At 41.0% G+C, this 27981-nt stretch overlaps 1 protein-coding gene across 11 annotated transcripts in view; it reads left to right on the top strand.

Annotated features, from left to right (window-relative positions):
* Window positions 1–27981, top strand: part of Adamtsl3 (ADAMTS like 3) — a 350115-nt gene that overhangs the window by 290063 nt on the left and 32071 nt on the right. For 9 of the 11 annotated variants that reach the window (XR_015441834.1, XM_087188551.1, XM_087188548.1 and 6 more), the window contains 3 exons: window positions 7886–8957; window positions 12616–12743; window positions 14479–14607. Coding sequence is in view for 10 of the 11 variants with exons in the window: in XM_087188551.1 (XP_087044677.1) it covers window positions 7886–8957; window positions 12616–12743; window positions 14479–14607 (1329 nt within the window). In the remaining variant the exon portion in view is untranslated. Of the gene's footprint in view, window positions 1–7885; window positions 8958–12615; window positions 12744–14478; window positions 14608–15549; window positions 19478–26768; window positions 27571–27981 lie in introns of those variants that run through there. The other 2 variants (XM_087188553.1, XM_087188554.1) reach the window with 2 other exon arrangements.

Genomic DNA, 27981 nt, shown 5'->3' on the forward strand with positions numbered 1-27981 from the left:
CCCTATGAGCTAGCATATGGTCTATTTAGGAGAATAACCCATGTGCAGCCGAAAAGAATGTATATTATGATTTTGTGGGGTGGAACACTGTAGACATCTATTAAGTCCATTTCTTCAAAAGCTTGCTTCAGTTCTGTTATTTCATTGTTGATTTTTTTGTCTAGAGGATCTGTCCATTTGTGATAGTGGGGTATTGAAGTCCCCCACTACAATTGTATTAGTGCTTATTTGGTTTTTCATGACCATTAATATTTCTTTTGTATACTTGGGAACATTCGTATTTGGTGCATAAATATTTATGATTATCATCTCTTCCTCTTGGATTGTTCCCTTCACAAGGATGTAGTGGACTTCTTTGTCTCTCTTAATTAGTTTTGGTTTGAAATCTATTTTGTCTGCAAATAAGATAGCTATCCCCGCTTTTTTCTGGGCTCCGGAAAAAAGTTCTCAAGTGGAGAACTGTTTTCCATCCTTTTCCTTTCAGTGTATGAATTTCTTTTTGAGTTGGGTGTGTTTCTTGTATACAGCATATTGTTGGATTTTGCTTCTTAATCCATTCTACCAGTCTATTTCTTTTGATTGGTAAGTTGAGGCCATTAACATTGATGGTTATAACTGATATGTACTGGATTATCCTTGTCATGTTATTTTCCTGTTGTTAGCTCTTTTTAATTGTTCCCCCTCTCCCTTTACTGGTGGCTTCCCTCTGTTGGGCCTCATGGAGTTGTGACCTTCCTTTTCTTTTTCCAGGATTTTGTTTAGAATTGTTTGGAGTGCTGGTTTGGTGTTCTTGGAAATTCTCAGGTGTTCTTTGTTGTGGAAGTGTCTTATTTCCCCATCAATTTTGAAAGATAATTTTGCAGGATACATCAGTCTAGGTTGGAAGTTTTTGTTCTTTCAGGGCTTGAAATAACTCACTCCAGGCTCCCCTGGACTTGAGGGTTCATGTTGAAAAGTCTGCTGTGATTCTGATGGGCTTGCCTTCATATGTGATTTGTTTCTTTTCTCTAACTGCTTGTAGGATTTTGTTCTTCTGTTGGGTTTCAGGGGTCTTGATTATTATATGTCTAGGTGTAGTTTTTTTTGATCATGGCTAGTTGGGGTCCTATATGCCTCACTCATCTGTATGTCAAATTCTTTCGCACTGTTTGGAAGTTTTCTCTCATTAACTCTGTGAACAGTTTTTTATGTCATCTGTACTTTCTCCTGATTTTTCATGGATTCCTATCAGTCTTATATTCTTCTTCTTTACATCATCTAGGAGCTGGTAGATGGATTTCTCTTGGTCCCTTACTATTTTTAGGAGACCTCTCTTTTCATGATCACTGACCAGAATTCTTTCTTCCATATCTGATATTCTGTCTTTACATTCGCTTATTCTGCTGCAAATACTTTCAATGGAGTTTTTAATCTCCTGAATATCTGTTTGAATCTGTTTCATGGATTCCATTTCTTTCCTATATTGGGCATTCATGGTTTCCATTTCTTTTGTATGCTGGGCATTCACGGTTTCCATCATGGTCCTGAGCTCATCTATTTTTTTATGTGTTTCTGTTCTAGAGGCTCCAATCATGTCTTTAATTCTGCTCACCATCTGTGATTATCTGGGAAATTATTTCTGTTTTGAATTTTTCTAGAGTTTCATTCATCAGTTTTGTTACTTCCTGTGCCGTCAGTGTAGGGTGTCTGGGTGATTATCAGACTTTTCCACCTCATTTCCCCCAGAATTTCCCTTTGCTGAGCTGGTAGCCTGATTTCGTGTCTTACTTAGGTATCTTCTCATTTTTATTTTTGTTGTTTTAACTCTTTTTGGTTCAATCCCGGGGCTGATACTTCAATATTGCTTATTGTAAGTATCTTTGTTGCTTGTATTTAGAACTTTCATATAAATATTGTTTCTCAGAAGTGTCTTCCAGATATATCTGGGATTTAGGTTTGGTGTCTCTAATGTCTCTTAGGCCATCACATTTTTAGTATACCAGGAAGGACAACTGATTCAATCAATCACAACACCTTAGCCCAAGTGATACAATCAGCAACAACAATAGCATCAAGCACAATTTAGAAAATGACAATTTGTGGTGGTTATTAATCTATCACCTTTAACTGTGTGAATTAAATGAAAATCGAGAACCAGCCCAACATATGTTTATAGTGAATAAACTCTTCAATATAGCAACTTTACCCTTCAGGATGGGGACTTAGAAGGAGTTGACGAGGGAGGGATAGATAAGTATGATATGGAAAGGTTAGAAGTGAGGCTGGAGGGTAGAGGAAGATCACACAAATTCTAGGAAGCTATTGAAGAGAAGAGGAGAAGACAGAACGAAAGAACAAACACAAAAACAGAACAACCTAACAGCAATAAGGAGGCTAGAAACTGTATTCACTTTCCTTTAAAACTAATGACAATAGAGAGAAGGAAAAAGAAAAGAAAAAGTAAGAAAAAAAGAAATTCTAATTAGGATAGGAAGAGGAATAAAAAGGGAGAGAAATGAAGAACAAGGTGGGAGAGAGAGAGCAATAGGGAAAGAGAAAGAAAAGAAGAGAAAATAAGGGAAAAATATGAAAAGAGAACAATAGATAAAAATTAGAAAAAATATTAAAAATAAGAGAAAAAATACTTTGAAGATAAAAAAATAAAAATAAAGGGCCTCCTTCAGGGTGTGTCTCTGCTGTCCCTATAAACAGCATGGGCAGGAGTGTGCAGATCTAAGTCAATTAGTCTCAGCAAGCCAGCAGCTGTCCCCTGAGGTTCAGGCTGATTTCTGCCTGCAAAGCCCAAGTTGAGATCTCTGACCTTTCGCTGGGTTGAACTCTGCAAGGTTCTACTAGGTTCTACTGCAGGTTCTAGCTGCCCTTCCCCTGAAGATAGTCCAGGTTCTGATGGGAGGTGGTGTTCCCTCTAACTTACCAACTATGGTGGTCTGGTGTGCCTTTATTGCAGAGATTTTCTTCACTTTTCTAGTGGGCTTCAGTTTTCATCTAGGAGCCTCAGATAGGCCCTCTTTCTCTTGTTCATTTCTGGAGCTCAGATCAATGTCTTTTCAGACCCATTGCTCCTCTGTGGTGTGGATCCAAGTGCTGGCTTGGCCCAGTGGCCAGAGGGGGGTGGGATGTGTTGGTGTCCACAGGGCTCCGCTTCTCTGTGCTGAAGGGGTAGGGCCACCAGATGTTCTGCCCACTGCTCAGGACCTACGCTCCTCTGCGCTAAAGGGGTGGGACCCTCAGAGTAGTTTCTTGCCCAAGAATTAGTTCCAGTGAAACCAAACCCCAGGGACTTCTCTGAAGAAACTCACTGGCGTCCTAGGGAGGAATTGGCCCAAGCTATGGAACCTGGCATCCTAGCGGGGCTCATCTAGTCACTGCCAGCACAGCTGCCAGCTGGACTGCTCTGAACCCGTGTGGGCAGCTGCCAAGGCAAGGCTGGAAGTGGGGCCAGCTGTGGCCATGCATGGGCAGTTAGGTTTTTTTTGTGGCTCACTCAGCCACCAGGGCAGGCTCTTCACCAAGACTAAGCCTTGTGTGCCACCTGCAGGCTCCATGGCCTGCTTTGGTAGGATACACAGCCTATCAGCTTTAAGCTCCAAGCTCAGCTGAGGAATGTCTGGCTACTGGTAGACCTAAAGGTCGTTAGGACCCACCCCCATGTTACTCCTAGGGCATTAGGATACATTGTGGGATCACACCAGCCTTGTATCTTTCCCAGCCTGAGCCATGCATGTGGGCTACTGTACCATCCTAGTGAGAGCAGGGATGTTCAAATTTTTTTCTTAAATTTTTTTATTGTTACATTTTAGGTATATAATATGTTTACATTTATCATTGGATGCTTGTACCTGTACATGATGTATCTTGGTTCTTATTTTTTCCCATTTCCTGTGCACCCTTCCCTAGTTACATTGTTTCCTTTTTTTCCTTTTCTCATAATTTTTCCTTTCCCTTCTTTCCTTTCCCCTTCCCCTCCCGCCACCCCTACGTCTTTGGACCTTTTCTTCCTATTTCAAGTTATCAATTATTCATTTTAATCCTTATTTACACTTTCAGTTTCTCACACTAGAGAAACTATTCTGTACTTATACATGTGTGTCCTATTTATTTCACTTAAGAGTATGGCCTCAATATGCATCCATTTAGCTATAAATGACCCTAGTTTCTCATTCTCTATGGATGAGTAGTACTCCATTTTATAAAAAATCCACATCTTCTTTATCCAGTTTCCAGTTGATGGGCACTTGGGCTGTTTCCAAGCTTTAGCTATTACAAACTGTGCCGCTATAAACATGGGTGCACATATATCGCTGTGGTGGCATATTCAAGCTTTGACCCCACCTGCAATTGTTGTGAAATTATCTGTCTCCACACATTACCCAGTCATACAAATTCAGTTTCTGACTTTGTATTGTTTGGGGTTTTTTCAATTTTATATAAATGTATTTCAATTTTTAGTTTTTTATTAGTACATGTTTGCAGTATATAGTGATTCCATTCCTCATAGGGAGTTTGTACATGTACTTAACATGTCTCAATTCTTTTTTCATCTTTTTCCTTTCCCTCCTCCATCTCTTGATCCCCTTCCATTTTGCAAAAGATTTATCTCCTCATTACATTTCTTTTATATTGCCCTTTATTTATATTTTAGGCTTCTCATATAAGAAAAACTATGTGATATTTAAGCTTGTACATCTGATTTATTTCACTTAACATCATGGTTTCAAAGTGCATCCATTTTTCTATAAACGACTCAAGTTTATCTCCTTTATGGCAGAGTAGTACTCCATTGTACACAAATAACGCACTTTCTTTATCCATTCATCTGTTAATGGGCATATAGGCTACTTCCAACACTTAGCTACTATGAATTGTGCTGCTATAAACATGGGTTTCCCTGTGTTCTGGCTTGTATCTAGATGTCCTCCCAAAGCCTTATGCACTCATAGGTGGGGTTTTTCGGAGCTGTTTGGATTTAGGGCATGTGAAATTGGGAATAAGGGTGTATGGAACTAAATTAGTCCACTGATTAGAATTTGCATAGTTCTGGGTGTGGCTAAATGGATTTACTAAAGACAGAAGCCTCACCCTGGGTGTGGATGGCACCACTCAAAAATTTTGTAACCTGGATGGGATAAAAGGGATAGTAGGCTTGCTGCTGCTGTTGCTGCTGCTACTCACTGCCTTCTGCTTGACACACCATGGACTGTTTCTCATCTGCGATGCCCCTCTACCATACTGCTCTGCTTTGGAGCCAGCCAACTATGATCTGAAACCTCTACATACTGTGCGTAGAAATAAACCTTTCCTCCTTTAACTTGTTGGTGTCTGGTAGTTTGTCTAGGCAATGAGAGTAGTAACTAAGATACCATGTATCAATGTAATATGTCTTTAACTCTTTCAGGAATATACCTAGAAGGGGAATAGCTGGGTCAAATGAAATTTCTACTTTAGTTTTTTTAGAAATCTCCATTCTGATTTCCATAACAGTTATACTACTTTTGTACATTTCCACCAACAATGCAGCAGGGTTTGTTTTCCCTCACAGCCTCTACAGCATTTACTTTTTGATGATAGCCATTCTTTCTGGAGTAATATGGAATCTAAGTGTTGTTTTAATTTTTAATTCTCTAATGGTCAGAGACACTGGACTTTTTTTCAGGTATGTATTAGCCATTTGTATTTCTGAAAAGTATCTATTCATTTCGGCTCCCCATTGTTTGATTGAGTTTTTATTGGGGGAGCTAATTTTTTTCAGTTCACTGACAACATTTTTCCCTATTCTGTAGGTTGTCTCTTCACTCTCTTGGTTGTTTCTTTTGCTGTGAAGAAACTTTAACCTGATGTGATCCCATTTGTTGCTTCTGTTGTTTTGGTTTTTTTGTTGGTTTTTTTTTGGTACTGGGGATCAAATTCAGGACCTTGCACTTGCAAGGCAGGTGTGGTGCCACTGAGCTAAATCCCCAGCCCCTGTTGATTCTTGATGTTATTTATTGTTCATTTGGGTTTCTATTCAGAAAGTCCTTGCCTATACCTATGTCTTCAAGACTTTTAACTATTCTACCTTTCATCAGGTTAAGTGTTTCTATTTTAACATTTGGATCTTTGATCCATTTTGACTTTTGGTTAGTACATGGTGAGTGATACAATCTTCTGCATGTAGATATCTACTTTTCCCAGCACCATTTGCTAAAGAGACTGTCTTTCCTCCAGTGTATGGTTTTGGTCCCTTTTTCAAAGATCAGATAGCTGAATGTATCCTCTATTCTGTTCCATTGATCCTTCTGTCTGCTTTGGGCCAGTACCATGCTGTTTAATCATTGTAACTTTGTAACATAACTTCAGGCATGAAGAATTTCTTCTTTATGAAACTTCAATGTAAGTTCATCCTACCTGTCCTTCACCAAGAACCTTCTCTCCCAAAGAACTTATGGGTCTATATCTGTTGCTTTTCTGAACTACCAAACCTTAGCAGGCAGCCAGAGACAAAAGGGTTCATGAGGCACCTAGGAGACTCTGGGATTTATTCTTGCAAACCAGGGTACCAGCAAACACACTGTACTTAGTGCCAAGAGCCTAAGAAGGCCATCTAAGTGGAACTCACTGTTTTTTCTCCCACTCTGTTCCTGCCAGTGCTTATACTATGAGGACCCCTACATGAGGTTCTTTAGGATAATGAGGCTTAAATTTCATGACCTTCTAAATTTAGCAGTACCTACAATGTGAGTCCAGTCACTCAATGGTGCCTCCAGGCCTTCCAGACCCCATCCTACAATCTTCCCAGGGAATGAAACACATCCTCAGAGAGGATCCAGACCACTGCACACACATCAAAGTGCCCACCTCCTCAGAGTCATCTGAGAATATGTTGAGCCTCTCACACAAGTGAATCAGGGAGACGGCTACTTCTCTTGGGACACAGGATCTGAGGTGCATCCTCTTTGGGCCCAGCCCATTAACAATAGTCTGTGCCCAGGAACAAGTAAAGTAGCCCCACCTCTGATTCCCTGTTGCCTGTTGTCTGGACCTGCCATTGTCACCTAGCCACTGTAATCATACATGAGAGCTCATTTTGCATATGTTACTGTGTTGAACATTTCATAGAAACAATCTGACTTAATTTCCATATTCCTCTGATGAAAGTACCAGCATTATCCACATTTTACAGGTCAGAAAACTGACACTCAAAGAGGTTAATTGATTATCCAAGTGGCAGAGTTAAGATGTAAACTCATAAGTGTCTGGGTTCAAAGTGCCTGTACTACCTTTTCTTTTCTGATCACAGTTTCACATTTCTTCTTCAGACCCCTAGGCTAGGTGAAATGCATATTTGGGTTATGTTCAGCAGTTTTTCAGAACCTTCAAATGCATTCATTCACATTCCCACCCTTGCTTCCTCCCTTAGATATGGTGTACTCCTGGCTCCAAGCTAGATTAGCTCCTGGAGGGTCACCCCGCCAGATGGATAGAGGCCCAGGATATCAGACTGACATCCTGCTGATGGAAACCTATATCCAGAGGCTGGGTAATTTTGTGGCCACCATATGAGCTTGACATAGAACAAATATTTCTTACATGTAGAAGTAACCATTCCTTCTGTTTCACTGAGCCATATAACCTCATGCCTCTCCACACCAGGGCTTTTATAGAATAATTTACATGTTTTCATGCAACTCATTCAAACTTGCAGTCATTGCTGCTAAAGTACTAAAAAGCTGTGACAGTTACTCCAATGATTGGGTATATAATGTTATTCATGTTTTACTACTCAATTGTTTTAAGAGTAAAAAAAGATACATTTGTATGCTTATGTCAGCCTTAGAAGAGTGCTGTCCAAAAGTTTTTTAGTTTTGAGTATTTCTTTCCATTTTCTTATCTTTGTTTTTTCTTGCAGAAATGAAACTAGAGACAAAGACAAAAGCTGCTGAGCCAGGTCCTCAGATTCTCAGTGTGCAGAGAGTCTACATTCAGACCAGGGTAGAGAAGCGGATCAATCTGACCATTGGTAGCAGAGCCTACTTGCTTCCCAATACCTCTGTGATCATTAAATGCCCAGTGCGACGATTCCAGAGATCTCTGATCCGGTGGGAGAAGGATGGTCAATGCCTGCAGAACTCCAAACGACTCAGCATCACTAAGTCAGGTTCGCTGAAAATCCACAGCCTCGAAGCCCCTGACATCGGTGTGTATGGTTGCATTGCAGGCTCTGCACAGGACACAGTTGTCCTCAAGCTCATCGGGACGGACAACCGACTCATCGCACACCCAGCCCTCAGACAGCATGGGAGGGAGCATCCCAGGATGGACCACCCCGAGGCCAATAGTTTGGGAGCCACTTGGCAGAAAATGTGGCAGATGTGGAGTAATAAAAATGAGCTTTACCTCCCTGATGGTCAAATTAATAACCAGCCTTTCTTCAGAGCTCTGTTTGGCCACTGCAGCAATCCTGCAGGCAACACCAACTCCTGGGAGTTTAAGAATAAGCAGTTTGAAGCAGCTGTCAAACAGGGAGCATATAGCATGGATACGGTCCAGTTTGAGGAACTGATAAGAAACATGAGTCAGCTCATGGAGACTGGGGAGGTGAGCGAGGACTTCGCCTCGCAGGTGATTTATCAGTTGGTAGCTGAGTTGGTGAAGGTGCAGCCAATGCCCCCACAGTGGAGGGGCACTCAGGAGGAGCTGCAGCCCTCTGCTCAACTCACAGACCAAACAGGGAGTGCGCCCCAAAGTGGAAGTGTGGAAAGTGCAGGCAAGCTGACATTTAAGCCCAAAGGACCCGTTCTTGTGAGGCAAAGCCAGCCCCCTTCAGTTTCATTCAATAAAACAATAACTGCGAGGATTGGAAACACAGTATACATTACAAAAAGGACAGAGGTTATCAATATTGTCTGTGACCTTGTTAGTCCCAGTGAGGTCACATACACATGGACCAAGGATGGAGCACTGTTGCAACCTTCAGTAAAGTAAGTAAAATGAGAATACAGTGTTCATTTTTGCAGTTCCTTGTTAAAGGCTGTTCTAGTTTTCTTGAAATTATGTGGGGTTTCTTTTCTTAAGAATATGTTTCCAGCTAGAATGAGCATAAAAAATGTTAGGATGTTCTTTTCACTTATGCATTGGAATTTCTTAAACTATCATGTTATTCTAATTACTAGCATATTGGTATAAAACGGCATGGGGAGAATGAGCTTAGGCGTATATAGAGTCTCTCTTTGTGTAAAAATAAGTATAAGGCCATTTAAAAAGTTAAGCATATGAGTAGTAATTCTGCATTATGTTGGAATTGCAGGTCACAGTTCACAGGGCTTGAGGTGTCGAGGACATGTGACATCTCAGTTGAGCTCACAGGAGGTCACTGTAGGAGGTTGGCAGGACAGCGGTTCAGTTTTCCAATGAGATCACTGAAAAACAGAATCCCAGACCATTGAGGACCAGGAGCCATAGCTCCTGAACACCACTAGCCATGTTCCACCATCAAATAGCAGCCTTGGTAGAAAAATTTGATATCTAAAGTGATTTTCTACCATTACATAGTGGTTTGTCATACAATCCAAATATAAGATGATAAGAATCATAGTTTTTGAGATACTCAAAGCCAACAACTCAAGTCCAAATAAGTGTGGACTTTTTGTCATAGCTTGTCTGCCACTCAGTCTTTCAAATAAAAATCCTATTCCATGAAGAAGGTACCCAGTGAACCAGCAATGCCAACAGTCACCCCTTGTGTTCGACATGCAGGAGACAAGTGCCGCGTGTGCCTTCTGTGTTGTTAGACAGAAGAATAAACACCCTTGGGCTGAAAGATTGATCTTCAGTAAAATTCACAAGGGTCACTACTTCACAAAGGACATTCTTAAGTGGAGCTGGCCTTTTGCTTTCGTGGTGAATGTGTGGTGGCCTAGAATGTGGTGACTTCCAGCACAGATGACACTGCCTGTGTCCATGATTGGGTGCTGGTGGCTCTGCCACCGTTATCTCCACCACCAGTGCAAAGGCCAACAAAGCCATGGAAAAGACACATCACACCTTGGTGTGATTACGGCAGTAGTTTTCATCTTACGGACAATGGGGTCCCTGGATACCCTGTAAGGCCTACTCACTGGCTCAAAAGTTCTGTTATATAAACTGTAAGGAAGGAGGCTGAGAAAGCTAACACATCACTTGGCCTATGGTTGTGATGTTGTAGCTCATGGCCGGTTTAAATATGTTTTGAGTTGATCATGAATAAGTTGACTTAGTGGAAGGGAATTAGCCTAAGTGTCTAAGGCTAAGACTCCTAGAGCTACTTTAAAGAAGAGTTTTTACCTTTACTAAGATGTGCTTCTATATTCTTAAGGAGCAACCACTTAAAACAAGCAAATCCACATGTCAAGTAAAAGTTTTTGTTTTTAATTTTTGAGAGAATAAAATCCTTTTTATTTCCATTTTTCTCTAAAAGTCACTTAATTTGTTCAATTTTTTGTTTAATTCCCTTTACATAGCGAGATTGTCACCTTTGGATATGTGTTTCTGAACTCACAGATCTTTTCAATTGAAGTAATTGAGAAATGGGAGTCCATTCCCCAGAGCGTGTCCAAGGAGAGCGGAGTGTGCAGGTGTAGAGTAGGTGCCCTTTGGATACCAGCTAGTAAGAAATCGCATCCAGAAAGGAGAGTGTGGATGATCAGTTAGAGGCGGTAGTGTCTACAAAAAGGCCTGCTTTGTTATTGCTTTGACTTAAAAGTAAGATCATGTGGCCATGGCAAAGGTCAGGGTACATAAGAAGGGTCACTTGCTTGTTCTCTAGCCCAAGAACTGGTCCACTCCTAGTGGCTGGGTGGCCAGCTTAGCATGGGAAGTTCATGCATGCCCACTGATTTCACATTTCACTGACTTCTTGTGGGCTGTTAACTTGAGGCCTACAAAGCAAAGAGATTATGTAAGAATTGCTAAATCCTTTACTCACATGTACAAAAACTTTAAGAAAACATGTCAATGTGCTTATTTGTCATGTATGTATGTGTAATTACTGGTTATACTTTTGTTGTTAGCTGTTCCTCCTCAATAGGAATTTGACAGTGAAAATCTAGCCCCATTGATAGCTAGTCTGCTGTAGACCTTATGCTGTGGAGAATTCTAGCTGCCTTGACTTCTGCCCACTTTTGTATATTTCTGTTTGAGTCACAGGGCAGGGGTTCCTCACATCCTTCTTGGACTTTACTCTGAGCCATTCCTCCGTTCTATTCTAATTATTCATACATTTAGTCATCAATGGGTTTGGGGAATTTGCTATAGAAAACTCACTGTGCTAAGCACTGAGAAGGCACAGCTGTGAATAAGATTGGCCCTGCCCTTCAAAAGGATCACAATCTAGTGGGAAGAAATAGATATTTCATCAGATAAATACATGAGCCAGAGAAGAAGAAGTCCAAAAGGGGTAGAGGATAACTGTAGGAATTCTGGGGAGAACTTTGTAGAGGAAATTATATTTGATCCAGAACACAGTGGGGGTAGGTTGGAGTTTTCCAAAAAGGGAGGAGAAGGCAATTTCAAATAAAATGAATAGCATGTACAGAAGCTCAGGGTGATGAGAGATTATGGAAACATTATGGCTGGAGCATAACTCAATTCATGAAAAAACTCACAGTATTTAGAGGTCAGAATAGTCCATATTTCTAAAATCTATAAAATAAGATGGGGAAATAAATAACATATGGACCCCTGATTCAGATTTAGAAGTGGGTTAAAATCATAAAGAAAAGATAAAATTCAAATAAAAATAGAACAAAGAATCTTTCTCATTTCTCTGAATTACCTAATTAGTTAGGATTCACCTGATCAACCCTGAACCCTGATTTTCAGAGTGGTATTTACACGTTGTTTTGTTTGTTTGTTTTTTGGTTTTTTGAGTCAAGGTCTTGCTATGTAGTTCAGGCTGGCCTTGAACTCAGACTGGCCTCAAACTTCCAGTGATCTTCCTGCCTCAGCCTCCCAAGTGCTGGCATTACAGGCATGCAAGCACCCCCCCACCCAGCTCATACTGGTTTAAAGGAATGTCAATAATTGGGAAACTCCAGAGAACTCAGGCAGTTTATCCCTGAGTCTTAACAGCATGGTACAAATCCAGTATAAACCCTCAACCTTATAAACCCTCCCTTCACCCAACTTCTTTACACCATCATAGTGACACAAGAACCCATTGCAAAGGGGCCTTAACCAAAGCCCACTCAATTCCAGTACGGAAATCCACATCTGCAGTGTGTTAGGTTTTGGGCACAAAATGAGAGTTCAATATGCAGCAAGCTCAGAGATTAGCTAGTTTATCATTTTAAAAAATGTAGCAGAATAAGCAGCAAATCCATCCAGAAAACTCTATTCTCCTCTGAAGCAAAGTGGGAAGCCTGGATGACCAAGCACTATCCAATTCTAACAGTGCCAGGAATGAAGGGAAAGAGGAAAGACTCTCTGTCCCTCTGATCCATGTAGTTTTTTGAATCTAGAAAGGATCCCTGTGAGATCATCTTTTGGGTTCCTCACCAGCCCAAAACCTGTAATTTTATAGTCTTCTTTTTCTGCAGTTTGCTGTGGCCCTAGAGCAGTTAGATGTGTTACTTGAATGCATCCTCTTTAACTGTTCTACAGGATAAGTTTGGATGGAGCTGGAAGGATACAGATAAGGAACCCTGCAAGGAAAGAACAAGGACTATATGAATGTTCTGTAGCTAATCATCTTGGTTCAGATGTGGAAAGTTCTTCTGTGCTGCATGCAGGTAATGCCAGTGATTGAAACTTAGAATCTCTGTTTTTGTTTTTAACATTAAACTCTAGATCAGTGGGTCTCAAATGTAAGGGTTCATCGCCATTGCCTGGAGGGCTTGTTCAAGCACAAACTGATTGCTGCAGAGGTCGGCCTCAGGAGGTCTGGGATAGATGTGAGAACTGACATTCTAATGTGTTCCTGTGCTAAGCTGATGCTGCTGGTCTGAGGACCACACTTTGGAAAAGTCTAGTCTAGAGCTCACCTTTGAAGAATTGGGATTAATGAGACAGAGTTGGTGTACTGATATTATAGAAAGAATTAAGAGGTCTTTTACCTTAATCCTTCTACTAGGATTTGAACTAAAGCCCAGAGAAGGAAGAGTTTGCCCAAGCACACATCACACATCTTGTTGAAATGCAACAAGAATTATTACCTCCTATCAATCTGGTCTTTCTCCAGTATAGCTTTTGTTTTTCAGTACTAGAGATTGAACCCAGGGCCTTCATACTGAGCTGCATCCGCAGTCTTTTTTTAAAAAAAAAAATTTATCTTGAAACCGAATCTCATTACGTAGCTAAGTTGTCTGTTCTGAACCTGAACTTGTGCTACTTCTGCCTCATGCTCCCAGCATGCTGGGATTACAGGTATGCACCACCATGACCCACTTCCACTACAGATCTGAATGAGCCCAAACCCTAGGTTTATTCTGGAGCCAAAACATCACCCTGCCTCTGGCTCCATATACAAAAGTCTTTATAAGGAATGTTTTGGGTATCACATTTATATTGAACCTACCTGCCTCCATCTCCTTCTTTGTGATTATCAAGAGAAAGAGTACCTTTGATCTTGTTCCCTGGAGCAGACCTCAGAAAGGGTGCTTGGTAAGTTTTACCTGAGCAGAACCTTGACTTTAGGTCAATGTGAGAGGGCTCCTAGAGGCTTTGCAACCCAGGGTAACTCCTACTAAGGGACAACAGGATGGATCAGGACCTTCTGTCCTGTCTCCATCAGCCTCTGACCCTAATATTTCACTTTCCTCCTTCTAGAAAATGTGAAGTGGTCACAAACCCCTGTGTGTTTTGATCTGGTTCACCTCATTCAAGTTTGCATGGCAGAGCCATCATTCCTGCCCTGCCATGTCTTCTTCGCTTCTTCTGAACTTCTGAATTCCTTCTTTTTCAAATTACCAAAGAGAAACTGTCCTTAATTTTCATTATAAAACCAAAATGTCCTCAGTCTACATATGGTTGTTGCAGTGCCCTTTTTTGAATGCATCCAACCACCCATCCATCCAGCAACCATGTCCATCCATCTATCCAACCATCCATCCACCCACCATCCCTCTCGTCATTCATCCACCCATTTATCCATCCATTTATCCATCCATCCAACAGTTCAACTATCCAACCATCCATCCATCTCTCTATCTATCCACCCAACAATCCAATTATCCAACCATCCATTTATCTGTCTCTTCCTCCCTCCTTCCATCCATCCATTCATCCCTCTACCTACCTGTTCAACTGTCCAACCACCAAGCCATCCATCTGTTCATCCATTTATCCATCCATCTAACCACTGCACATTCCAACTATGTACATGCAGGTCCCCATGGTGCATCACAAGGGACCAGCCTTCTGTACCCCAGATTCCTTGGAGTTCAACACAGGGTACCAAATGCAGCACAGCTTGCCAAGGAGTAAAAGTCTGAACCTAACATAGTTTCCTCCTCCCTTTGAATTAAGAGGCACCTGTCATCTTATCTATTGAAAGAAATATCACCAAACCAGAGCACAACCATCTGTCTGTCGTGGTGGGAGGCACTATAGAGGCAGCCATTGGAGCAAATGTGACAATCCGGTGTCCTGTAAAAGGTAAGTGGAGTAATTCCCAGTAGGAGGGTGTGTGACCAGCCAGTTACCAAGGGATAACTTCTGGCATGTTAGTTTCCAGACCTCTTTGTATAAGCTTAGAAACCTAATTTCAGCACAGTGAGGCTGAGCTTGTGAGACAAGTGTACACAACAGAGTGCAAATTCACTTGTCTCCAGTATGACTGTGACTGCAAGACCAGAACACACTGTCCCTTGCACAGATCTACAGCAGAGGACAGCTTTTCCTCAGATGCTTGCTTGGCAAATGTGGAATCTGAGAAAGGAGACTGGTTAGGAACTGATAGATGTGTCTTCTAGCTAAACAAAGGCAGTGCTCAGTAAAGCCAGCTCTGGGCAGGATTGCCAGAGTCCACTGCCTAAGCTCTGTCCCAGACTCTCCTTGGTGGCCACCACTGCCGTGCCTCGGTGGCTCTTTCTGCTGGATATACAGCTGCAGACAAATCTCTTTTCTGACAGACATACTCTTTTCCAAAAGAAACAACACTTTTGGGCTAACTTGCCTTAACTAGAACCACTCTGCCTCTTTAAGTCTTACCCTGGACCAGCGCATCTCCAAACTGTAGATAAACATATGTGCTGCACATGTGTAAATTTTACAGGAGCAGGGAGGGATGGGGGTGAGAAGCTTTTGTGAATAGCATTGTGTCAATTCCTTAAAGAGACTTAAGGCCTCATAGTTGAGATCAACTCTTTTAAAGCAATTTTGTATATGCTCTTGATTTACTGGGAATTAACTCTCTGAACAGCTTTGTTTCCTTAATTTCCAAGTTCCAATGAGAGGCCTGTAGCTGCAGCCACTTCAGATGACTTTTGCCTGAGCTGTGGCCCAGAGGCCCAGGGTGACAGAAGTGGTGCAGAGAAGGTGCCTGTCCCTCAGGCTCCCTGTGCCTGTAACCATCACTCTACCTTATCCTGTTTCCAGAGTGCAGCTTTGGTGACTCCAACAGTGGGAACTTGCTGATTCCCAAGGTGTTACTTCTCACTGCCCCATTAGTGTTTGGCCTCTGCAGACTGAAAAATCTCTCCAACCTACACTGACTCTCCCCACAAATATGTGAGTTTTCTGGCAAAACACACCTACCCTTATAGAGTGAACCGTCCTTCTCTGGCCGCAATGAGAAGAGCAAAAGGGAGCTTTATGGATGCCAGGCCACAGATCCCTAAGGTTTTTTGCAGCCATCCACCTGAAGATGATTCTGAGAGATAGATCTGACTTCTAGTAAGAGAAACCTCAAGTTCTCACACTGGATGTCTTACTTGGCTGATCATTTAAATCAGACTTCTAGGTAAGTGAGCCATTGAAGAGACTGTAGTGTGTTATTTGATATCCTAAGTCAGAGACTGGATTTGGTGGGAACTGTTCTGTGATAAAGGCTCCAAGAAAGGCCATTAAACTCATCTCAGGTTTACTCTCTGCTCCAGGCCCAGGGGGAAGTGTCCCTCACCCCTCCACCCAAGCCCTGTGTAGACCCCACGAGCTCACCAGTTCTTTCCTTTTCAAAATAAACCTGCTTGTACGCCACCACAGTCATCTTGAGTTATATCCATTTTAAACAAACTCATTGTGAACTTTGTGTTTTCTTATGGGCAGAAGCCACAGCCAACTTAGCTTTTTATGGGGGATTCATCTTTTTAAAGACAAATAGTGAAGCTATTGAGGATCAGAAAACTCCAGTTTTATGGACAATTCTGTCTCTAGCAAGTGTGTAACCAGTGGTGAGTCATGTCTCTATCTCACTCATCTGAAACAGGAACTATACTATAGTGGCGAAAGAAGGGTCTTTACCATCATCTAATCCAATCTTTCATTTTGTAGATGAGTACATGATGGCATAGTTTAGAAAATCAAACAGTGCTGAACAAATTACATTTTCATATTGCATATTGGGCTTTCTGTAAGTCAGCGGCAATACAATTAAAAGAAATTTTTTCACGTGCTCTTAAAATATTTTCCACTGGTTACAGTAAACTCATTTGTGTAGATTCCATAGCACATATTCTGAGCTTCTAGACAAATTCATAATTCTTTGTTACAGCCAAATGATACAGGCATCCATTGTCATTGCCTCTAGTCACTCTTGGGGATAGTTCTAATTCTATTAAATAATAGAACCTAAAAATCTGTGCATTTCTAAAAGTTAGAAGTTCTAAGGTGCAAGAGTTATGTGTCTTCCTGGTTAAAAGAAAAGTTTTTTCCTAAAGTTTGGGCAGGGAGAAGGGAGGATGGTGACTACACCCTCTCTTTAATGTTCTGGTAAGAAAGATCCTCTGAGGAAAATGACCAGTAAATACGTGTAGCTGCATGCTTTTCTCATGTTAGTGCATGGTAAGAGCATTTCTCACCCTATAATTTTCTGTTCTGTGAGTCTTCTGATACTGTTTGTTGTATTCCTTAAGCTCATGAGAGACATGTCTGATGCAAAACTCTATTCCAAAGTGTTTTGATGTGAATCAGATTCCTCTTTAGTCTCTAGGAAGCTCTCTTGGCCCACAGCTAGGAATTGACATGGGCTGGAAAGATAGTAATTCCCAAGTGGAGGGCTCTGTCAAAGCTATCAACGGCCTGGCACCAAAAGCGGAAAAATCTGTTATACACAGAGTGTGCCAGACAAGTGGTGCTCAGAACAAAATCAATCAGAAGGTTGGAGATGTTTTGAAATTAAAACAAAGCTAAATAATAAAAACATCTTCTGAGGCTACTGCTTCAAGAAGGAATTTCTGTAACTGTGGATGGCATCAGGCAGCTGGACCCTGGAGAACGTACAGATTGTAGATTGACAGCAGACACAGTGCAAATAAGTAAAAGTTTAAGAAATTACTAACCCAAATCCAGTCACATGTATGATTAAGGAAAGTTTTCCCCAAGAATGCAAAGTTTTTTAATAGTTAAAAATATCTGATTTCAATAGATATCACACCAACAGAGCTAAGAGACAACCTACAATATGGGAAGAAATTTTTAGCAGCTGTACCTCAAACAAAGGTCTACTATCTAGAATATATAAAGAACTGAAAAAAATCAGACCCCCCAAATTCAAAGACCCAATTCAAAAATGGGCATCCGAAATGAACAGACATTTCTCAGACAAAGAAGTAAAAACAGCAAATAAATTTATGAAAAAATGTTCAACATCACTGGTCATTCAAGAGATACAGAGGAAAACAACACTGAGATTCCACCTCACCCCACAAAGAATGGCTGCTATCAAGAAATCAACCATTAACAAATGCTGGTGGGGCTGTGGAGAGAAAGGAACCCTTCTCCATTGCTGGTGGGAGTGCAGACTGGTGCAACCACTGTGGAAATCCATATGGAGATACCTCAAACAACTAGGACTAGAGGTCCCATTTGACCCAGCTATTCCTCTGCTGGGTATCTTCCCCAAAGAATTAAAAGAATCATACCACAGCAATATATGTGCACCTATATTTATAGCGGCACAATTTGTAATAGCTAAGGTTTGGAAACAGCCCAAGTGCCCATCAACTGCAAACTGGATAAAGAAGATGTGGTTTTTTTATAAAATGGAGTACTACTCAGCCATAAAGAATAAGAAACTAGAGTCATTTATAGCTAAATGGATGCATATTGAGGCCATACTCTTAAGTGAAAAAAACAGGTCACACATGTGTAAATACCAAATAGTATCTCTAGTGTGAGAAACTGAAAGTGTAAATAAGGATGAAAATGATTAAAACAAATAATTGATAATTTGAAATAGGAAAAAGTCCAAAGGTGGAGGGGTGGCGGGAGGGGAAGGGGAAAGGGAAGAAAGGAAAGGAAAAATTATGAGAAAGAAAAAAAAATGGAAACAAAGTCTATGTAAACAGGAAAGGGTGGTGGGAGCAAAGGGCGCATAGGAAATGGGGGAAAAATAAGAACTAAGATACATCATGTTCAGGTACAAACACCCAATGATAAATGTAAACATATTGTATACCTAAAATGTACCAATTAATATATAAATTAAAAAAAATAGATATCACAGGTCGAGTCCTCTGAAAGCAGATTCTGAGATGGAGTTTGGTGTTCAGGATAAAATGGATGGAAGAAAGCAAGTAGGGTGAACAAAGGGCAAAGGAGACTGTGGTCCTCCAAAGCCTTGCCAAGCCCAGGGGAGCTTTGACCCCTCAGAGCTGTCCCACTGCAGCCCATTGTGATACCTGATGGCTGGGCCTTCAAACCTCTGCCTCCATCAGTCACTACTGAGCCTTCTGGGAGGAGATGCTCTTGGGTGAAAGAAGGCCCACTGTGAAGGACTAAGAAGGAGGCTGCCAGAAGCTAGGGACCGAGCTTCTTTGAAGGAGGATTTGCAGAGATCATCTCCCTTCGTGTCTACCACCAAGGAGATAAAAATACATGGTCATGAGCCAGGTGTGGGAGTACATGTCTGTAACCCCAGCATACTGTGGGCTGAGGCAGGAGGATTGCAAATTTGAGCTCAGCCTGGGCAATTTAGCAAAACTCTGTCTCAAAATAGAAAAATTTAGGGTTGAGGGTAGTGCTGGGAATGTATCTCAGTCCAAAGGCGCTGGATTTAATCCCCAGTATTGAAAAAAAAATTGTGGTTGTGATTATAGATGTAGAAAAGGCATTTGAAAAACTTAGCATAAAATGATGTTAAAACCTTTTAGTAAACCAGTAATTGAAGGGACCACCCTTGCTCTGATCTTCAAAAAAAGTACTATTATAAATATCACGCTAACTTTAATGATGAATCCTTAAAACATTCCATTAAAATCAGAGGAAAAAAAAATAAGATATCCTTGTCACTGCATCCGTTCAACGCAACTTTAAATGTAGTAGACAATGTAATAAGATAAGACTATTTTTCAAAGAAAATGGAAGTTTAATAATTAGAAAATTTTTTTCTCATTTATAGATAGTATAAGTGCATTGAAAGTCATATATATATATATATATATATATATATATATATATATATGTTTTAGATCTGTAAATTCAGGGTAATTCCAATTTTTTAAAAAATTCTATAGGATTTCTAGCACTTAATAAACTGATCCTGTAATTAATATGAAAGGGCAAGTAGCCAAGAATATCCCAAACATTGTGAAGGATAATAAGATACATAAGATTTGCTCTACAAATATAAAGAATTACTATAAAGACAGAGGACTGACAAGAGTGTAATATTGTCAAAGGATAGACAAATAAATGGGACAAAAGAGAGAGCCCAGGACAGATTCAAGCATGTATGAAAACTCAGAATTGAATAGTAGTAGAATTAAAAATCAATAAAGGACAAACTATTGAGTAAATGTTAATTGGTTATAAATAAATAAATAACCCTACCAAAAATAAATTCTAAAATGGAGGGAATAGCTCAGTGGTTGAATGCTTGCTTGGCAACAAGACCCTGGTTTTAATCCCAAGCACCACAAAAATAAAAAATAAATTCTAGCTAGATTAAATGCTTAAATTATAGAAAGCATAAGAACTTTTATGATAAAAAATAATATATATCTTTATGACTTTGGTATAAGTAAATCACAAGAAGTATAAATTATAAAATAAAATATCTATTAGATAGTGATGAACATTGTCCAAGTCTGTGAATGTAGAACTACTACTGAGTTATATACCTTTAAAGAATGGATTTTATGATATATGAATTGTTGCTATGCTTCATATCTGAAATGTGCCCTGGAGGCTTCATGTGTTCAGTTGGTGAATTTGGAAGGTGATTGGATTCCAGGAGCACTGTAACTAGCTTGCTGTTAGGAGGCAGGGCCTGGTTGCAAGTGGGTAACCAGGGATTTGACATGGAAGGGTGCATCTTCCTCCCTATCTCCTCCTCTCTCTCTCTCTGCTTCCTGGCTGTCAAGGCAGGAACACCTTCCCCCACCACCTGCTGTGTCTTTGCCACACTGTTTCTGCCCTGGAGCCAGAAAACGTGCACCAAAATATACCTCTCCTACTTGAAGTTGTGGGTTTTGAGTATTGTGTCTCAGCAACAAGAAAAATGACTAAAACAATTGTCTTTCAGTATATGGCTATAAAAATTGATATAAATTGCTATGTTAAAACTTAAAGACAAACTTTCTGGGAGAAAATATTAACATACCATAGCCAGGATACATACACACTTTGTATGAATCAATGTAACAAACTACCAATTTAAAAAATGAGCAAAGGATATGAACAGGCAACTTTCTCAGAAAGTGAAACCCAATGGCCAGTAAGTATATGAAAATGTCCCCATGCTCACTGGTACAGAAATTAAATAGCAGTGACATTCCATTTCACACTTACTGGGCTGGCAAAGCTTAAAGAGTTTGGTACTACCAAGGGTTGACAAGAACATGGGGAAATTGAATCTCATGTGCTGCTGGCCGCATTGTATATTGACAGAATCAATTTAGAGAACAACTTTGTAAAATCTGATCTAGCCAGAATGCTCAAAACCAGCAGTTCCACTTGTGGAACTAGGCTTTGTAAGCAAAGATAAGGTTAGAAGAATGTGCATTCCAGCATTGCTTGTAGAAGCAGAGAGGGAAGGATACATATCAGTTGGAATTGTTGGTACTCCTGTGAGAGCAAAGGATAAAACTTTAGCAGTAGCTGTAATGCTTTGTTTTTCAAAAACCAGTGTAAGGCGAATATAGAGAGATATTGATGTGCATTCATTTTGGGTTGCAAATGTGGTTATCAGTTATGTTATTGTTTAGTTTTCTCCCCAGCCCTGCCTCCACTTTGCTATGTGACCTTGGGCCTATCATACCCTCTCCTTGGCCCTTGGTTTTCTGTGTATAATGAAACACTGGCCTCGGGTGGTCAGGAAGAAGCTTCCAGTCCCGAAATTCTCTCCTGGAGCCTGAGTCCTTTGCATAAATCTGAGATAAAATGAAAATAAAGGTAGGAAAAGTGCTTGAACCTGGACAGACAGGATTTAGGACTAAGTATCAAAAGTCCTCACCTAATACTGAGAAAGATTGAGGAAGCAATCTAAGAAAAAATAAAACTTCTCAAAATGTGTTTTTGTTTTTTTTTTTTACAAAGGAGTTATTAGAGCTAGAATATCAGCCCTTGAATACCCCAGTTACCTATAGTTGACTTGAAAACTACAGTTGTAATAAAAAGAAAAGAACCAGGGCCGGGGATTTAGCTCAGTGGTACAGCCGCCTGCCTCGCAAGCGCAAGGTCCCAAGTTCGATCCCTGGAACCAAAAAAAAAAAAAAAAAAGAAAAGAAAAGAATCAATAATGTGAGAATCTGCATTTGCAAGAGTTTTTTCCTGTTTAAAAGCTGTTTAAAGCATAATAGCTAGAGGAAGGTAAGTATGAGAAGTGACTTAAAGAGATGTTGTGTCATGTCTTGGATCTGTTCTCAGAACCTCAGAGCACACATCTTCTCTGGATGTCTGGTGTTAGCCACAGTCCTGTGGCAGCAGCCTGGATCAGGTTCCATCTTACCACCCCCAGTGATGAAGAAAAATAAGGAAAGAGATTTCCCCTGAGATAACTTTGTAGGATCTGGTTGGAATAAAATATTGGAAGTTAAAAATAGAGGAAGCTTAGGAATCTGTGAGTCTAGTCCTCAAGTTTTACAAACATGGCAGAGAGGAGAGATTTGGTAAAAGTCATAATCCTCTGACACGAATGCTCCTTCTGTTCTGAACACCTCCTTGTTTGGGTTTTTTTTTGTTTTGTTTTGTTTGGTCTCATTATAAAAAATAATAGATCTCATTATGAAATATTTGGAAAGCATAGCAATTGTGAGGTAAAAAACACCCAATATCCCTTCACAATGACACAACTATTATTTCCATTTTCTGTTATTCCTGCAATCCTTTTTCTACATTTAACACATGAAATTTTTGCATTTTTAAAAAAAATCATAAATATCATTTAATGGATGTCACCATATCCACGTGGGGCACTTGGGGTCCAGGCAGTAAGTTAGGCAGGGAAAGACTTTTGTGTCTGCGAGAAGGGGATCAGTTTCAGAAGAAACACATTACAAAATTTAAAAGGATTTCCATGATCATGATGTGGAATATACGTAAGAATTTTATTGATGTCTAGCTGAATTAGCTTTTTAAAAACTAGTTTTAATAATGTCCCTTTTATGAAAGGATTCTGAGAAAATATTTGTGGTGTAGCAGGATTGTATGATTAAATTCCTAAACATAGCCTCATCACTGACAATTGTTTTTACCCATCAACTATTGGTTTATATTATATAGTGTGGAATTTAATGGTAGTGATTCTCAAATGTCTTTGAGTCATAAATCCCTTTGACAAGAGAGAGTTTTTCCTGCTTTTGTAAGTAAATACATTTACCTACAAAATTTTATATGTAATTTTCAGAAGAGTTAAAATCTGAGGATTATCAACTTGCTTCTGTTATATGAGCTGAAGATTTGGTCCTTTTGACCAATTCTAAATTAAAACTAAATGACTTTTCTTGATCTGTGGATTTTAAAATATACTCTCTTCTTACTATGGTTATCACTTTTTAATAGCGTTTAAAATCATTCAAATAGCTAAAATTGTAGGGGGTAGGGGGGAAAGGTATATTTAAAATGTCTCTCTCCACTCCAAAATCCTCCCCCCTTGTTTTTCCTCCTTCTGTGTATGATACAGAAATCTTTCCTCTCTGCTCCTCTCTTAACCCTCTATTCAGTCAGTCAATCATAAATGGTCGGAAACTTCATCCATCTTTCTGCTCATCCTCCTAGCATTCACCAGGCATCCAGTGTACAGAGATAAGTAAGATCTGGTTTCTGCAACTGTGTAGACAAGGAATTGTGACATGATGTCATAAATGCAAACATAGAAGTGTTTACAAAGTGTATTGACTATATAAAGGAGAGTCTAGTTAGGACTTCCAGAGGGTTAGAGGTGGTTTATGGAAGAGATAAATTGCAACCAGGCCACTTGTAACAAAAAGAAAGGGTGTTTTAACCAAAGCAGTATCTTTAATCAAAGTAGGAAACCAAAAGGGCCTGGCTTATTTACAAAACCATAAGCAGATCCATGTGCATTGAAATGGAAGATGTGAGAAGGAGTGGGAAGAGGTGGGTTTGGAAGTATAAATTGGGACCAGATTGCAAAGGCCTTTTAATGGCATGACTTCATTTTTTTGGTAGTGAGGAGCCAAGAAAAGTTTTAATTAGGGTAATCATGTGAGCCCAACTATGTTTTAGAAGGAGCATTCTGCCTTCCATATGGATGAAAAATTAGAGGGGAAAGAATTTCAGAAAGCCATAAATTGAAATAAACCAAATTTGATTCGTTGGTCACTGATTGAATTGTTAGATCTAAAACCTGCCAGTCACTCAAGATATTGAATTAAGATCTTATGCCTCTGATTTATTCAGGAGAGAGCAGACATATCTGATCTCTTGCAATGGATGTATCATTAACTGAGGAACTGGGACACAGTTGTCCCCAGCCTGGAGCTGGAGGGTTGGCACATGGAGCCTAAGGCTAGCATGAGAGCAGCTGTGTTGCAAAGACTGAGGAGTATGTGCTAGGTAAAGAGCCTACTGAAAAACCATCAAAACTCATCCAAAACAATAATAACTTGAGCACCTAACATATGGCAGCTTGTACAGCCTGTGAGGTGGATATCATCTTTGCTTTGCTTAAGAGGAAATGGGCTCAGATACATGGAGATACTTGTCCTTGCTTCTATACTTGATCAGCATGTAAGCTAAGATTTAACTCCATGTCTGTGTGACTCCAAAGGAACCCAGCAGAAAAGGAGCTACTTGACTTGAGACTGCAGAATGGAACTATGAAGGAGGTCCAACCAGAGAAAGTGTCAAGGAAGAGGTCTGAGGCAGAACCTACAAGCCCCGCAGCTTGGGGACAGGGTCTCAGAAGCTCAGCATGGGGTAACAAGCCAGGTCCCAACCTCAGCTGGATAACTGTGCCATGGGGTGAGATCTAGGTTGCCAGCCGAGTACACGGAGAGGTGCCAGCCAGTGACAGCCCGGGTTCTACTCATCAGGTTCCTGGTGATAGAGACCATCCCTGGACACATGTCCCACTGTCACTGGCAAACTACACTGCCCCCTCACACAACCACTGGTACACTTGCCCCCAAACCCTTTGATCTCATATTTGTATCATTGATTTAGCATAGGCATATTAAAAAGACTCATTTCTAAAGGAATTGTTTATTCATTGAAAATCCACTGAAGCTCTATCCTGAAAACTCCTTAAGAGATAATTTTCTTCTCATCTTTTATCAATCTGACCTTCCCATTTGGTCTCTGTACAATCTGGAACTAGAAAGAAAATCTAGAATAAGGTAGCTGAGTATGCAAAATGAAAACCAGAAGGGTTATTCAGACACCTGTCAGATTTCAGACTTAAAACAAAAAAAACCTTGTTGGCATTCACTGAGTCTCACTGTGTCTTGCAGCATTCAGATCATACCTGTTGTGGTCCAGTCCCAAGGCTACTTTCATTCCCTGATAACTACACCCCATTCCTATCTTCATCCCCATCATACATTTCTTGATCCTGAAAATTTAACAGATACTCAGCCCCATGTTAACATTCCCTCACATGGTGGCAGTGGACCTCCCCATAAGGCCCTGTGTAATTCAGCATTGTGTGTTCACCCATTACAGTGTAGTTACCCTTGGGATAACCATGCCACATCATTATGTCAATGGTGAAGCCAGTGGTTTCCAAACTATAGCATCTGCAGCTTTGCCAGGGACTCCAGCCTTCCGCTTCAACCCTATAAATTCCCTCTCCTTCAACATATTGTTCAACTAGAAGACCTCTATGCTTTGCCTTGGACTTCCTTATACCAAAACACGTGCATGCGCGTGCACACAGTTTTTAGAAAGAATTGCTTTTGCTACTAATAATGAATGGAATACTGAACTGGGCCTATGACCTTAGCAGATTCCTGCTGCTGAAATAACACATAAACTCTCCATCATGATATTTTATTTCAAATTTCAAACAGCTTTCAACCCCCAAGAATTTTTATTACAGTTTTTCTAATATAAAGGCTCATTTAGCCCCCCTGCATTTTGATGTTAATAAAATGGTTCTGAGTTGGCCCTGTTGCACCTGCTGAATGGTGTGAGGTGTGGTCCAGCAGGCAGGAGGTGGCTTCTCCTCCTTGCTCTTGGGCTGAGGGTCTTCCAAGGCACCTTTGCAAGCCCAAGCTTCTGAAAAAAAGGGGGCTTTCATTGGAGGAGTCTAGGAAGTACCTCCTGGCTGGCCTGTGTTCTCTTGGCTCCCCTATTGGTCCAGGCAGGACCCAGAGCAGTGAGACCAGAGCTTCCCTGGCCTGCATGAGATCTCCTTATCAGCAGTTGGGTGGCTTTTCTTATCAGAGAAGGGTTGCAAACACTTGGGGCCAGTCAAATCCCTAAGAAAGGCCTTTGCCTGCTCTCTGCCCTTCAGGACTCCTCTTTTGTGTGCTGGAGGCTGGGCAGGGACTATGGGGCAGCTGTGGAGAATGGAGTTGTGGCTATTGTGTACACAGGGTGCCATCTGAGCATCCAAAGCCCCATCGGTTCACCCCTGCTGCTCTGCCCTGACTACAATCTGTGAAGTAAGAGAGGGGCCCACAGGACCCGCCTATGGTGGGGACCAGTGAGGAGGAAATTGTGTTGGAGTTCAGCCCTTAGTTCAGAGGTCCTGGAATTCACGCCTCTGAGTGCAGTCCCAGGGAGGCTTTCGGGACTTTGGTAGTGGAAGTGGAGAGGATCGCAGGACCTGCAGGGAATTTCAGCATCTCCTGGAACATCTTAGTTTAGTACCCCTCTGCTTTTGCCTTTTGTTCATTTGTTCCCTCTAGTTACTTATTTTATAATTCAACACCCCTTCATTCATTTTGAGGACTGATATATAATACACCAAGGTCATTTGATTATTAGGGGTAAGGTCAGCTCAGGCCTGGACACCAAAACACCCCCTACCCTGAGGGATTCTGATTTAATTCATATGCGGTATGACCTGAGAATTGGGGTTATTTTAAAGAAGATTCTAGTGTGCAAGGAGATCTTTCACATGGTAAAGGGACTATGGGTAATCCGTGTGGAAAGAACAGAACATGGGGAACACTGGAGTGCAGATGGTTGGCAGGTGCCTGCTGTCAGCAGTGGCAATAAACAGACAGGCTTTGTGCTTTTCTCCACTGTAGGGCTAGGAGCAGAGACTGTGTGAGAACTACAGAGCCAAGGCCTTGGGGAATCTGAGCCGGAGAGCCAGCACAGCCTGGAGCTATCACCCAGGAGCCATCGGCCCACACAGGGTTCTCCAAGGCGATGGCAGCGGTCTATCTAAAGGTCACTGTAGATGAGGTCACTGTCTCCAAATCAGTGTGAGGGTTATGTGCGGCTTTTAAGGAGCACCAGTGTCCTGATTTGGATTGACTCTTCTGGAAATTGCTGTCTATTAGCGGCTGCCTCAGGAGTGCCCACAGCTGTCCCCTCGGGGCTGGTATGTAGCATCCTCCCCAAGCTCTCTGCTGGACTCAGTGGTTCCCACACTGGTAAAGCCTGTATCACTCCACCTGATATGTACTGGCCCCTGACTTTGCATTTGATTCTTCAAGGAGCTGGCGGCTTTGGGCTTTGGGATAATATGTGCAGTAACTTCGAAGGGCTCTGCCTGGCCTACAGATGAGACTGCAGAAGACAATACCCAGCCGTGAACCCTGCAGTCTTACAGGATGTGACAGAACAGGCCAGTCCCCAGTGAGGTGGAAGCTCAGGGGACCTGAAAGGCCAAGGCTGAGGCACCTGGAGGAGAACTTGATGACAGCCTCCTTCACATCGGAAGAAACATCTTGAGAGACCTTGGGGGAGGAATTCTAATTATGGAGCAGGAGAATAGATCTTCTAACCTATGTGATTTCTAAATTCACAAATCAAATTGCTTGGAAAGCTGATTAAGCCAATCTGTTAATATGACTTTACTAGAAAAGTGCACTTCGACAATCATTTTGTATTTCTCTTGATTTCTGTAAATGGGGAAAGCCATAGCCTTATATCGGGAGGCAGTTTGGGATATGGCATTGTTGATGAATAATCCGTCATGTCCAAAAAGTGTAGATAATATATTGTGAAAATTTTAAGATAAAGGGGTATGCTGTTGATTCAAAATAGGAACATTCCTTATGAAGTTTTCTCTGCTGGGCAGATTGGCCTGGCAGGTGAGAAGATACATTCTTTAGTCTAGTAGCTTTAAGATACTTGCCCTGACACTCAAACCGTGAACTCTTCCATTTATTTGTTTCATTTATGAGTGAGGACTCCCTTCCTGGCTTGTCTAAATTCTTCCATTTGCCTCTTGTCTTATAACTTGGCAACTTCATTTCTTTGTGATTCCCTGGAGGTAACTAATGGTAGCTT

Source organism: Heterocephalus glaber, unplaced genomic scaffold (genome assembly GCF_053883595.1).
Source record: "Heterocephalus glaber isolate CG9 unplaced genomic scaffold, H.glaber_assembly_v1.0 deba00001531, whole genome shotgun sequence".
Taxonomy (NCBI): Eukaryota; Metazoa; Chordata; class Mammalia; order Rodentia; family Bathyergidae; genus Heterocephalus; species Heterocephalus glaber.